Source organism: Dendropsophus ebraccatus, chromosome 3 (genome assembly GCF_027789765.1).
Source record: "Dendropsophus ebraccatus isolate aDenEbr1 chromosome 3, aDenEbr1.pat, whole genome shotgun sequence".
In the NCBI taxonomy this organism is placed as follows: Eukaryota; Metazoa; Chordata; class Amphibia; order Anura; family Hylidae; genus Dendropsophus; species Dendropsophus ebraccatus.
In genome coordinates, this window is record NC_091456.1 from 197,096,174 (window position 1) to 197,110,837 (window position 14,664).

The 14,664-nt window shown below is 45.2% G+C and overlaps 2 protein-coding genes across 3 annotated transcripts in view; both read left to right on the plus strand.

The window, feature by feature from the left end:
* Positions 1–14,664, plus strand: part of LOC138786721 (zinc finger protein ZFP2-like) — a 380,133-nt gene that overhangs the window by 38,820 nt on the left and 326,649 nt on the right. The gene's annotated exons all lie outside the window — the stretch shown is intronic.
* On the plus strand, positions 1,491–11,826 carry LOC138786706 (zinc finger protein 271-like). The gene is made up of 2 exons (XM_069963696.1): positions 1,491–2,188; positions 9,733–11,826. Exons 1-2 carry the CDS (start codon positions 1,519–1,521, stop codon positions 11,706–11,708), a joined length of 2,646 nt encoding a protein of 881 aa, XP_069819797.1. The 5' UTR covers positions 1,491–1,518; the 3' UTR covers positions 11,709–11,826.

Below are 14,664 nucleotides of genomic sequence, written 5' to 3' on the forward strand. Positions count from 1 at the left end.
GACATAGGAGAAGGTGCGGTAGGTAAGGATAGTGATATAGGAGAAGGGTTGGTAGGTAAGGATAGTGATATAGGAGAAGGGTTGGTAGGTAAGGATAGTGACATAGGAGAAGGTTTGGTAGGTAAGGATAGTAACAGGAGAAGGGTTGGTAGGTAAGGATGGTGATATAGGAGAAGGGTTAGTGGGTAAGGTTTGTCTGTTGCTGATGACACAAAAGTGTGCAATAGGGTTGATATTCCTGGAGGTGTCAGTAATATGGGAAATGATTTAGCTTTGCTAGATAAGTGTCCAAACATTGGAAATTGAAGTTCAATGTTTCCAAATGTAAAATAATGCACTTGGGGAGGAGGAATCCTCTATCCGAGTATCACATCAGCAGTTCTGTGTTGGAAAAGACTTCAGAAGAGAAGGATTTAGGGGTAGTGATTTCTGACAGCCTTAAAATGAGTCACCAGTGCAACCAGGCGGTGGGGAAAGCAAATCGTATGCTGGGGTGTATATATCTGGTTATATCACATCTGGAATACTGTGTCCAGTTCTGGAGACCTCACCTAAAAGAGGATATTGATAAAATACAACGGGTCCAAAGACGGCTACAAAAATGGTGGAGGGTGTGAGGCATAAAACATATCAGAAAAGACTGAAGGATTTAAATCTGTATAGTCTGGAGGAAAGAAGGGAAAGGGGGGAGGACATTATGGAAAACGTTATATATATTACAGGACTAAATAAGGTTCTGGAAGGAAGTGTTTTTAGTAAAAAAAAAAAACAACAACAACTCAAGAACAAGAAGACACTGTGAGAGGTTACTGGGGGAAAGATCAGAAGCAACATGAGAAAATATTACGTTATTAAAAGAGTAGTAGATACTTGGAACAAACTTCCAGCAGATGTGGTTGGTAAATCTACTATAACAGAATTTAAACACGCCTGGGATAAACATATATCTATCCTAAGATAATAAGAAAGAAAATACTAAAAGGGCCGACTAGATGGACCCAGTGGTCTTTTTATGCAGACAAACTTTTATGTTTCTATATAACTGACGTCTATGAGAAGCTTCATCCCCCAGATATATTACATTGTCTCCTCCCATATTCCCCCATATCCCCTCCTGTCCATGTATATTTCTATCTCCAGGAATCTAGAGCCGCATTACATTGTCTCCTCCTCTTCCCTCCAGGATCCTCTGCTGATATCTTCTATATAAGAGACCGACCCATCAACCATGGAGAGAGACAGAGACAAGATGGCCGAGAGGATAATAATCCTCCCATCAGCAGGTAATAGACAGGACTATATACACACCTCCTCTCTGTATTATCTGGATGGAAAGAATGAATTCAGTCTCTGTATGTGTTCCCTCCAGTCAGATCCAGTAAGAGAACAGCACCAGAGAGATGTCCCCGTCCTCTTCTCCCACAGGATCAGGTAGATGGAGATGTTCCCTATGATCTGTACATCCCACCTGACTTCTCCTCCTGTCTGATGTTACTTACAATATTTCTCTCACATCTTATGAAACAGGGAAAAGATGGGAACAATATTAATGCTCTGGACATAACAGTAAAAGAGGAGATGTATATGGAGGACATCACTGAAGAAAAGGATATAAACACTTTTTATACTGCAGACAAGATGGTAAAAGAAGAAGAGAGCAGTGATGAGCAGTGTAAGGAGGACATCACTATAGGGAATGAGCTGAACTCTATTAAAGCTATAGAAGTAAGGGTAAAAGAAGAGACAGATTTGAGCAGTGATGAGCAGTATAAGAAGGACATCACTATAGGGAACGAGCTGAACTCTATTAATGCTATAGAAGTAAGGGTAAAAGAAGAGACAGATTTGAGCAGTGATGAGCAGAATAAGGAGGACTTCACTATAGGGAACGAGCTGAACTCTATTAATCCTATAGAAATAAGGGTAAAAGAAGAGACAGATGTAGGCGGTTATGAGCAGTATATGGAGGACATCACTTCCGGAAATGAGCTGGACTCTATAAATGCTATAGAAATAAGGGTAAAAGAAGAAGAGACAGATGTGAGCGTTGATGAGCAGTATAAGAAGGACATTTCTACCGGGAAGAATCTGAACTGTTCTAATGCTACAGACATAAGGGTAAAAGAAGAGGAGGAAGAAGAGACAGATGACAGCAGTGATGAGCAGTATAAGGAGGACATCACTACAGGTAAGCGCCTAGGTGGAATATTATAATCTCTGTGTCCTGTCAGTCTTCTCTGCTGTATATCCCCCATACAGTGACACCATTCTAGGAGATAACACACACTGTGCATCTATAATATGGACATGAAATACATCTGTGTGGACGAGGCCGATATCTGCATCATCTGCTGTCACTACTGATGGGGGTGGAGTATTTGCCCCAGTTTGGGGCCATGATACTAATAACTCCTCTTAGACTCCTATCCAGTTACTGTTTGAATGTCCACCCATTAACCCCTTCATGTCATAGCTAATTTTCCATTTTGCACTTTTTCCCTCCTTGTGTATAAAAGGCCATAGCGCTATTTTTTCACCATAGGAGCCCATATTCTTTATAGGCTTTATAGGGCGGATATTTAAAAGCGTAATTAATTTCTTGCTAACTATCCTGTGATTGTACCCTGGGGGCTTTATCCCATGTGTTGTGCTGCCGTTCAGGAACATTCTTAAATTTCTTTCCTAACCTTCACAATGGCACCACAGGAGTTAATTCTACCCTAAGGGGCAGGAAAGGCACAAACACTAAAGGTTAAAAGCCCCTCCCCTTCACCAGGGCTTTTCCTGTCTCTTTAAGGGCAGGTACGAGAGATGTGCGGATACCCAGAAATTTAATTCCCGCTTCTGGGTTCGGGAAGGGACCGCGGCGCAAGGCTTGAGGCCTACTTCTGGTTCACTCGAGGAAGTGTGCCTGTATTGTGCGTCACTGGATGTGCCTAGTTCTTGACTAGTTCTCTCTGCAGAGGCACCGTAACCTTATGCAGGGATTCCTCGACCTTCTGGAATGCTGGTGGTTAGTTTAAAAGGTCTGCTCATCTAGCGGGTCGGCCGTCCTTAGGTCTGTGCCATTGATAACCAATGGAGACCCCTGCAGATAAAACTCCTCCGCCACCATCCATAAGTGTGCCAATGTTTGCTACACCAGGGGGGGAATTTGTTGTGGTTCAAGAATAGGAAGAATATCTGCCCCTACTGTATAAGTGATATTATGAAAGAGAAGAGAAATTGTGGCTTCTCTTACAGTTTCACCAATGGTGCCTCCACCTGAAGCTCCTCAGCCTCCACTTCATATTGTTGCTGGTTTTCCTCTGCCGACTGCCCCTATAATATAAGACTACAGGGCAGGTTTTGGACTCTATGGTTATTAGTTCCGATGAGTCGGTCACTAAAGAAGGGGGTAAAAGATATTTTCTCCCTGTCGATCCTACGACTCCAATATTAAAGGCAGTAAGACATGCTTTGGGCATGGAAGATTTTCCTGAAGAGAGTTCTGTTATAGATGAGCTCTTTGCAGGATTAGAGTGAAATTCATGAGACGCTTCAGTCTTTAATTACGGAAGAAGACTTAGAGAAGGGGGGGGGGTCCCTAAGATCGATGCACAATTGGCGAATGTAACAGAAAAAACTACCTTGCCATTTGAGGATTCATCCCAACTTAAAGACCTGATGGACCACAAAGCTGAGAGCCTTTTGAAAAAATCTTTGGAAACAGTATCTTTTATATTTAAAAAAAATAATATTGCTGCAACCTTTGTTGCCACCAGAGCCTTACACGTGTGGATAGGTAAATTGGAGGACCAATGCTGGCCGTCGGGCACTTTGGCTTAAGAATTTGACTGGGGATATAGTTTCTAAGTCTAAACTCTGCGGTATCCCTTTCAAGGGTAAATATGTCTTCAGCTCGGCCCTGGACAAGATAATTTACAAATCCTCAGATAAGAAAAAAAAAAGATGTTCCTGAGGATAAAACTTCTAAGCAAAAGGAACAATTTAGATGCCCCAAGTTCCAGAAGAATTTTAAAGGCAAGAGTAAAGGTGGACACTAGAGCTATCCCAAAGGCTAGGATAGGTTAATTTGCAACCAGGTACAACAAGAAGGTTGAAAAACTCTTCACTCTGAAACCCTGGGAAGGAGCTCTAGCTGTGGACGCGCTATCCTTACCCTGGAACTTCAGCCTAGTATACGGCTTCCCTCCGATTCCTGTAATTTCCCGAGTTCTGCAGAGATCCTGGCAGAGAAAGTGACAGGTATCCTACTGGTACCCTAATGGCCGAGAAGAGCCTGGTTTGGTCTCGTTCAGAATCTGGCATTAGAACCTCCAGTCCACCTTCTTCTCCTCCAGGATCTTCTTTTTTTAAAAAAAAAAAAACTTCTGTTTATTAAAGGATTTTCAAAAAATATTTTTTCCAAAAAACAGTATACAAAAGCATTCCAGTATGAAAGAATAAGAGCACAAAGCTCAAGTCTTGATGAAGTGCAAATATAAGACATATACATCTGCGAAAAGATTAATGAGCAAACACATACTCCATCTGCTCCTATTGGAACCACATACATTGGCACTTAACTGGAATATATCCAACTGGTAAACAGAGAACTAGAGAACCCACTGAAAGAGAGGGGAGAAGAGGGGAGGGAAGAAAGGGAAAGAAAAGAGGGGGGAGGGGAGAAATAGGAAGGCAACAATAAATGAATAAGCAACGATGTGCAGACTCATCAGTATCGCGTATCACACAATCATAGAATGCCCTTATAAGGGAGGCTGTGCCCCACGTGCAGAAGGTCTTGGCGGAAGGCACAATGGGCCCAGAGAGCCAGCTATATCCTGCTTAAGATACCACAAGGTATAACTAAAGGGCGCAACAATTTGATGGATTTCTCCCTGCGTATAATGCGTTTGAATAAAGGTCCTCCACTTCTTAAAAAACAGAGAGGTCCCTTTCTCCTTATGTCTTTCTGTTTCAACTCTATCAATGCCTAGTAGGCCTTTCAGTATGGTGATGAGTTCCCCAACACCAGGAACGCGGGGCTCCAACCAATGTTGTAACAGTAGCCTCTTTGCTGCTAGTAAAACCACATGCACTATTAAAGGGATACTTCCCACCGGGGCACAAACTCCCTCCTCTGGATCAATTGAATGAAGGATAATGACCTGCGGGGTGGATCTCAGCTTAATTTTCCAATATTTGTTCACATATTCTATGACCTCGCTCCAGAATTGCTCCGATTTGGGGCACGTCCAGAGTCCATGCCACAAATCAATGGCTACCTCTTTACACTTAGGGCATGCCGTTATGCGGTCCGGAAAATTTGGTGATGCGGGGAGGTTAAATCTGTAAAGCGCACAATGGATTATACGAAAATACGTCTCCCTCCAACGTTCGTTCACCACACACTGTCTCACTTTTGCCAACCCCGCACAAATCTTGTCACCAATGTCAGTCTAATTTGTGATGGTCTCCCATTTAGCAAAAAGACCAGAAGAAGACACCTTAAGAAAATCATCACGAAAAATTCTGTATAAATCAGACAGAGAGACCAGTCGGGGTCCCGGACCCAATATTTCATCAAAGGTGTTGGCAACAACTTCTTTAGACACATCTCTCAGTCTGCTTCTACAGAACGATAGCGCCTTAATAATTTGCAGGAAATTGGAGGGGGGTAGGTCATAGGTCGTGCGCAATTCTAAGGAGGTCATCCATCTCTTTTCCGTCACATTCATCAGGTGTGCTGCTGTGTTGATCCCTTTTTCCCTCCATAGACTGTATTGCCCGTCCTCTCTACCTTGTGGGAAGTTCGGGTGATCCCACAAAGGCATTCTTTTAGTCACCAGGTAAGGGAGTCTAAGGGTTTTTCTAATTTCTCTCCACGCTACTACCGTGTCCCTAATGACCACGGACCCCTTCAAGTGTGTGGGAAGTGAGGCAACCTTTGAGTGGAGGCATGCCACAAGGCTCCAGGGGGACTCCAGGATCTTCTTCATCAGAGGCCTATTCTTCACCTAGACATATCCAAACTTCAACGGTCGGCATGGATCCTGAGAGGTCGATTTTTTTTTTTACACACAACGATTATCGTTTAAATTAGAACGATATAATGATTTTTCGCACGATAATCGTCCCGTGTAATAGGGCCCTCACTCGCCCCCTTTTTTAACCAATTGAGGAAGCTTTGATTAAGTTCTTTGCTTTCAAAACAGCCTTCCTGGTTGCCACTGATTTGGCTAGACGTGTTTGTGAGATCTAAGGGTGGTATTCCACGGGCCGATGGGGCCCGATAAACGAGCGCCGATCTGCTAGATCGGCGCTCGTTTACTGGGCCTATTCCACGGCCCGATTATCGTTAATTAAGGGCTGCAGGGACATCGTTACCGATGTCCTTGCAGCCCTAGCTTAACTAGTATACATTACCTATGCATGGTGCAGGGCTCCTCTTCTCCTACTTCTCCCAGGTCCCACGCGCTCCTCCAGCGTCAGGGCGGCCTGTCTCGGCTGACAGGCCACTCAGCCAATCACTGGCCGGGACCACCGCGGCCAGTGATTGGCTGAGCGGCCTGAGCTGAGACAGGCCACCCTGACGCTGGAGGAGTGTGCGGGACGCGGGAGAAGCAGAAGAAGAGGAGCCCTGCACCCTGCACAGGTAATGTATATCGTCAGTCGCCGGCCGCTCACCGCTATTCCACGTAGCGGTGCGCGGTCCTTGCCCGACAAATATAGGTCCTAATCTATATCAACGATCATCGGCTGATCGTTGTCTCTATTCCACGGAGTGATAATCTGCTGAATCGGGCCGATTATCGCTCCATGGAATGGGGCCCTAAGCCCTCACTATCAGAGAACCTTACTGTTCTGTTCTCGATGACCATTCTATTCTTAAGACAGATCCAAATTTCCTTCCAAAAGTTTCCTTCCAAAGTACTTTCATAGTTCGCAAGGCGATATCCTGCCTTCCTTATGCAAGAACCCCAAGGACCCTCAGGAGCGTAAATTTCTCTCCCTGAATGTAAAAAGATCAGTTCTGCAATATCTTGACTCTGCAGACCCTGGAGGAAAGAACTAAATTTATTTATACTATTTCAAGGCAAAAACAAGTGCAAAAAAGTTTCTAAAAGTGTCCCTGCACAATTGATTAGGAATACAGTTGCTGAATCCTATAAGCTACAGAACTTACCATCTTTTTTAGTCATCAAGACTCACTCTACAAGGGCAGTATCGACCTCACGGGCGGGGAGGGCTCGCTCTTTCATAGAGTGAATATGAAGGCTGCTACATGGTCTTTGCCTAGTACGTTTGCCAGACACTACAAGCTCCAGCTGCAACGCTCTGAGGACCAAGCCTTTGGCCGAAAGGTTCTTCAAGCTTAAGTCCCGCCCTAAGATGAATGGTTGGTATTCTCCTGTGGTGCCATTGTGAAGGTGAAGAGAGAAAACAGTATTAGTATTACCGGTAAGACTGTTTCTCCAAAACTTTCACAAAGGCACCAACATCCCTCCCTATAGTATCGTATTTTATATAGTCTTGTATAAGCCTATTTATTAGGTTTAAGATTTATAGAGGTTTAAAAAAAATATAACCCTAAAAAAACGAAAGTGCAAAAACGATAATTGGCCGTGGCGTGAATGGGTAAATAGAAGTATATCCAAGGGTCTTGCAAGTAATTCCTCAAGAAAATTATACTTACTCCTTACAGTGTCAGTCTCCCTGTCTGACTGATCTACCACACACTAGGCTGCCTCTAACTCATTTTTATCCTTCACCCCTTCGGCTGTCCCTCCCTCTTCCATCACCTCTCTGGCTGTGTTTCTCCCGACACCCCTTTGGCTGTGCCCGCCCTCTCCCATCACCCCTCAGGCTGTGCCCTCCTCTCCCGTCACCCCTCCGGCTGTGCCCCTCACTTCCAGTCACCCCACCGGCTGTTCCCTCCTCTCCATTCACCCCCTCGGCTGTTCCCTCCTCTCCCGTCACCCCTCCGGCTGTGCCCTCCTCTCCCGTCACCCCTCCGGCTGTGCTTCTCTCTCCCGTCACCCCTACGGCTGTGCCCTCCTCTCCCGTCACCCCTATGGCTGTGCCCTCCTCTCCTGTCACCCCTCCGGCCGTGCCCTCCTCTCCTGTCACCCCTCCGGCCGTGCCCTCCTCTCCTGTCACCCCTCCGGCCGTGCTTCTCTCTCCCGTCACCCCTCCGGCCGTGCTTCTCTCTCCCGTCACCCCTCCGGCCGTGCTTCTCTCTCCCGTCACCCCTCCGGCCGTGCTTCTCTCTCCCGTCACCCCTCCGGCCGTGCTTCTCTCTCCCGTCACCCCTCCGGCCGTGCTTCTCTCTCCCGTCACCCCTCCGGCTGTGCTTCTCTCTCCCGTCACCCCTCCGGCTGTGCTTCTCTCTCCCGTCACCCCTCCGCCTGTGCTTCTCTCTCCCGTCACCCCTCCGGCTGTGCTTCTCTCTCCCGTCACCCCTCCGGCTGTGCTTCTCTCTCCCGTCACCCCTCCGGCTGTGCTTCTCTCTCCCGTCACCCCTCCGGCTGTGCTTCTCTCTCCCGTCACCCCTCCGGCTGTGCTTCTCTCTCCCGTCACCCCTCCGGCTGTGCTTCTCTCTCCCGTCACCCCTCCGGCTGTGCTTCTCTCTCCCGTCACCCCTCCGGCTGTGCTTCTCTCTCCCGTCACCCCTCCGGCTGTGCTTCTCTCTCCCGTCACCCCTCCGGCTGTGCTTCTCTCTCCCGTCACCCCTCCGGCTGTGCTTCTCTCTCCCGTCACCCCTCCGGCTGTGCTTCTCTCTCCCGTCACCCCTCCGGCTGTGCTTCTCTTTCCTGTCACCTCTCCGGATGAGCCCTCCAGCGTGCTTTAGGCACGTTTTTTTCTTATCACATAAAACATCACAATAAACATACTTTTACATTAAACAGCACTAAACCAACAGGCAGGTTCCATCCTAGGCCCGAAATACAGGAATACTCTGCTATACTGTAATATCACCAGAAGGGTTGTTGGTAGCGATGGAGGAGGACGGGAGGGCTCCACGATGGAGGAGGACGGGAGGGCTCCACGATGGAGGAGGACGGGAGGGCTCCACGATGGAGGAGGACGGGAGGGCTCCACGATGGAGGAGGACGGGGAGGGCTCCACGATGGAGGACAGGAGGGTTCCACGATGGAGGAGGACGGGAGGGCTCCACGATGGACGAGAACAGGAGGGTTCCACAATGGAGGAGGGGGGGGGTTCCACGATGGAGGAGGACGGGAGGGTTCCACGATGGAGGAGGACGGGAGGGTTCCACGATGGAGGAGGACGGGAGGGTTCCACGATGGAGGAGGAAGGGAGGGTTCCACGATGGAGGAGGAAGGGAGGGTTCCACGATGGAGGAGGAAGGGAGGGTTCCACGATGGAGGAGGACGGGAGGGTTCCACGATGGAGGAGGACGGGAGGGTTCCACGATGGAGGAGGACGGGAGGGTTCCACGATGGAGGAGGACGGGAGGGTTCCACGATGGAGGAGGACGGGAGGGTTCCACGATGGAGGAGGACGGGAGGGCTCCACGATGGAGGAGGACGGGAGGGCTCCACGATGGAGGAGGACGGGAGGGCTCCACGATGGAGGAGGACGGGAGGGCTCCACGATGGAGGAGGACGGGAAGGTTCCACGATGGAGGAGGACAGGAGGGTTCCATGATGTCATATTCTGGACAAGATGCTGCATTAAAAAACCTAAGTACAAATGTATTAAACATTTCTTCTCTATTGGCAGGTGACTGTACCCGGAGATCAGAGGGAAATCTGATATATTCAAGATTTAATGTACGTGATCATACATATGAAAAATGTTCCATTATACTAGGTACATCCTCAGCCCCTCACAGCAAAAATCTGTCATCTGATCCTTTTAATACCATCCAATCTTCTGATTCATCACAGCTTACTAAGCAAAATAAGGAGAAGCCGTTTTCATGTTCAGAATGTGGGAAATGTTTTACTTCCAAATCAACTCTTGTTAGACATCAAATTATACACACAGGGGAGAAGGCATTTTCATGTTCAGAATGTGGGAAATGTTTTACCTATAAGTCAGATCTTGTTAAACATCTAAGAATTCACACAGGGGAGAAACCTTTTTTATGTTCAGAATGTGGGAAATATTTCACGTATAAGTCAGATCTTGTTAAACATTTAAGAATTCACACAGGGGAGAAGCCATTTTCATGTTCAGAATGTGGAAAATGTTTTGCTAAAAAATCACATCTCACTATACATAAAAGAGCTCACACAGGGGAGAAGCAGTTTTCCTGTCTAGAATGTGGGAAATGTTTTAGTCAGAAATCAGATTTTGTCAGACATCAAAGAATTCATACAGGTGAGAAGCCATTTTCATGTTCAAAATGTGGTAAATGTTTCACATGCAAATCAGCTCTCGTTAGACATCAAGTAATTCACACAGGGGAGAAGCCATTTTCATGTTCAGAATGTGGGAAATGTGTTGCTCGCAAATCAGATCTTGTTATACATAAAAGAATTCACACAAGAGAGAAGCCATTTTCATGTTCAGAATGTGGGAAACGTTTTAAATATAAATCAAGTCTTGTTAAACATCACAAAATTCACACAGGAGAGAAGCCATTTTCATTTACAGATCGTGGAAAATGTTTTCCTAAAAAATCCCAGTTTACTATAAGTAAAAGAGCTCACATATGGAAGAAGAGATTTTCCTGTCTAGAATGTGGGAAATGTTTTATTCAGAAATCAGACTTTGTTATACATCAAAGAATCCACACAGGAGAGAAGCCGTTTTCATGTTCCAAATGTGGAAAATGTTTTACATGCAAATCAGCTCTCATTAGACATCAAATAATTCACACAGGGGAGAAGCCATTTTCATGTTCAGAATGTGGGAAGTGTGTTGCTCGCAAATCAGATCTTGTTATTCATAAAAGAATTCACACAGGAGAGAAGCCATTTTCATGTTCAGAATGTGGGAAATGTTTTAAGTATAAATCAAGTCTCGTTAAACATAAAAAAATTCATACAGGAGAGAATCAGTTTTCATCTCCAGATCGTGGAAAATGTTTTGTTAATAAATCACAGTTCACTGAACATGAAAGAGCTCACACAGGGGAGAAGCTATTTTCCTGTCTGGAATGTGGGAAATGTTGTACTCAGAAGTCAGATTTTGTTAAACATCAAAGAATTCACACAGGGGAGAGACCTTTTTCGTGCTCAGAATGTGAGAAAAGTTTTATTCAGAAATCAGGTCTTGTCAAACATCAAAGAATTCATACAGGAGTGAAGCCATTTTCATGTTCAGAATGTGGAAGATGTTTTACTGAGAACTCACATCTTGTTAAACATCGAAAAATTCACACAGGGGAAAAGCCATTTCCATGTTTAGAATGTGGGAAATGTTTTACTCATAAGTCAGATCTTGTTAAACATCTAAGAATTCACACAGGGGAGAAGCCATTTTCATGTTCAGAATGTGGGAAATGTTTTATTGTGAAATCACAGCTCAATACACATCAAAGAACCCACACAGGAGAGAGGCCATTTTCATGTTTAGAATGTGGGAAATGTTTTAACTATAAATCATCTCTTGTTAAACATCAGAAAACTCACACAGGGGAGAAGCCATATTCATGTGAAAAATGTGGGAAATGTTTTATGCGGAAAAATAGACTTTTAAAACATCAGAAGAGTCACTCAGGGGAGAAGCCAAGTCAGATCTCTCAGTGATCAGTCACCCGTCTGTTCCCCAGAAAGCAGATAGAAGCCGGATACCACAGCTATGTATTCCCCGTGTACAGAGGAGATTTGGCGGTAATACAGATATCATATGCCGCAGCTCCAAACTTGTTACCAATTGTTAATAAAGATTTTCTTCTAAACCTTAGTCTCCTCTCCCTCCATCTCATGTGGATATATATATACTGTTATGATGATGTCACAGATGCAATACGATGTCTTGGGGAGCAATTAAGCTTGTTAGCTATAAAGCTTACCAGCTCTGCTATACAGCCCCTACTCACGTCCCATTCATATATCTCTTCCCTGCCTCCCTGCAAATGGGGGTCAACTGTTTAGCACAGCTGGTTAGCATAATAGCCAGTGATTGATTCCCTTTAAAGTATGGGGGGGGGGGAGGTGAGTTATTACTCTAAGACCCTTATATAAAGCCCAAGATGTACGTAGAGCTCTTCAGAGAAGAGTGGAAGAGATCATCATGGCGGTCCAGGATGAGAGGAGAAGGTAAGGGAAAGTGACTAATCAGAGGAGACGTCACTGGATGTAACTGCACTGTAATCACCCCCAGACTGTGGTATTTGGGGTTAATGCTGCTCTGTGTGTGGTGGTATTATTCAGTCATTAAAACACAACAATCACTGAACTCAGGGAGAACAGTGAAAAATTCCAATGGAGTACTCACTTACGAGTCTCCATTGATTGTCTCATACAAAATTTGAATATGCAAAAAAGGGGTCCGTGGAGCCTCAGTTACGAGTCTCAAAACACGGGAATAGCCAGATATCCCTCTTTCCGTGTTTTGAGACTCATAACTGAGGCTCCACGGACCCCTTTTTTGATTATTCAGTCACTAGACAGTGGTAATACAGTATGTTGTCAGGGTGTGGCGGTATTATCTGGCATTGTATGGTGTTATAATTGGTAAGATTGACCTCACTATATTGGGTTTTATACAGTAACAATACAAGTGCGGTGATAATATTTAGTCAGTGTGGCGGTAATATTTCCCTCTTGTATTGGTTTAATACTGGCGGTGATAATAGTCAGTGTGGCGGTAATATTTCCCTCTTTCATTGGTTTAATATTGGCGGTGATAATATTTAGTCGGTGTGTTGGTGATAATATTTAGTTGGTGTGTTGGTGATAATATTTAGTCAGTGTGGCGGTGATAATATTTAGTCGGTGTGGCGGTGATAATATTTAGTCGGTGTGGCGGTGATAATATTTAGTCGGTGTGCTGGTGATAATATTTAGTCAGTGTGGCGGTGATAATATTTAGTCGGTGTGTTGGTGATAATATTTAGTCAGTGTGGCGGTAATATTTCCCTCTTGCATAGTGGTAATACTGGCGGTGGCATACTTATATAATAACAGTGCGGTGATGATAGTAGTCACTGTGTGCTGGTTATACACGACTCCCAAGAAGGTAGAGATATTTGTGGGTGAAATTTAAAGATGAGCCTAAAATGCCCTCTGACCTTTACAGGTGACCTCTATGTGACCTTCTCTAAACCTTTGAATGCACATGTCCAACTGTTTAATGTTTTACTATTTTTTGCACAATTTGTTGCTCTCTAACAAGTAGCTTGTTCTGTGGTGCTTGGCAGTGGTGTTCGGGGCAGGTGTGTCTAGTGGTGGGGGTGTTGAACTGTACAGGGCAGGTGTGTCTAGTGCAGGGTGGTGTTACAGTGTACAGGGCAGGTGTGTCTAGTGCAGGGTGGTGTTACAGTGTACAGGGCAGGTGTGTCTAGTGCAGGGTGGTGTTACAGTGTACAGGGCAGGTGTGTCTAGTGGTGGCGGTGTTACAGTGTACAGGGCAGGTGTGTCTAGTGGTGGTGGTGTTATAGTGTACAGGGCAGGTGTGTCTAGTGCAGGGTGGTGTTACAGTGTACAGGGCAGGTGTGTCTAGTGGTGGTGGTGTTATAGTGTTATGACGTGTTTACACAGACATTTATCTAATAGATTTTTGAAGCCAAAGCCAGGAATGTGTTTGAGAAGAGAAGAAATCTCAGTCTTTCTTTATGATCCGTTCCCTGTTTATAGTCTGTTCCTGGCTTTGGATTCAAAAATCTGTCAGATAAATCTGTCTGTGTAAACGCAGCACCAAGGATGTCATGATTATATTTGTATATATACTGAAGCCAGAACAATATGGCGCTGACCTTCTAAACACGTAGAGATGTTACAACCTCAATTCCAAAAAAGTTTGGACACTAAACAAATTGTGAATAAAAACTGAATGCAATGATGTGGAGGGGCCAACATCTAATATTTTATTCAGAATAGAACACAAGTCACAGATCAAAAGTTTAAACTGAGAGAATGTTTCATTTTAAGTGAAAAATATGTTGTTTTAAAATTTCACAGTGTCTACAAATCCCCAAAAAGTTGGGACAAGTAGCAAGAAGTGGCTGGAAAAATTACATTGAGCAAATAAGGAACAGCTGGAAGACCAATCAGCACTAATTAGGTGAATTGACAAGATGGTTGGGTATATAGGAACTCCTCAGGGTGTCAGTGTCTCTCTGATACAAGATGGTTGGGTATATAGGAGCTCCTCAGGGTGTCAGTGTCTCTGATACAGGATGGTTGGGTATATTGGAGCTCCTCAGGGTGTCAGTGTCTCAATGATACAAGATGGTTGGGTATATTGGAGCTCCTCAGGGTGTCAGTGTCTCTGATACAAGATGGTTGGGTATATTGGAGCTCCTCAGGGTGTCAGTGTCTCTCTGATACAAGATGGTTGGGTATATTGGAGCTCCTCAGGGTGTCAGTGTCTCTGATACAAGATGGTTGGGTATATTGGAGCTCCTCAGGGTGTCAGTGTCTCTGATACAGGATGGTTGGGTATATTGGAGCTCCTCCCATTGTCAGTGTCTCTCTGATACAAGATGGTTGGGTATATTGGAGCTCCTCAGGGTGTCAGTGTCTCAATGATACAAGATGG

Coding starts and splice junctions, on each gene's coding strand:
- LOC138786706 (XM_069963696.1), top strand. CDS start 1,519: ATGAAACAGGGAAAAGATGGGAACAATATTAATGCTCTGGACATAACA. Junction 2,189..9,732: donor TAAGGAGGACATCACTACAG/GTAAGCGCCTAG, acceptor CTCTATTGGCAG/GTGACTGTACCCGGAGATCA.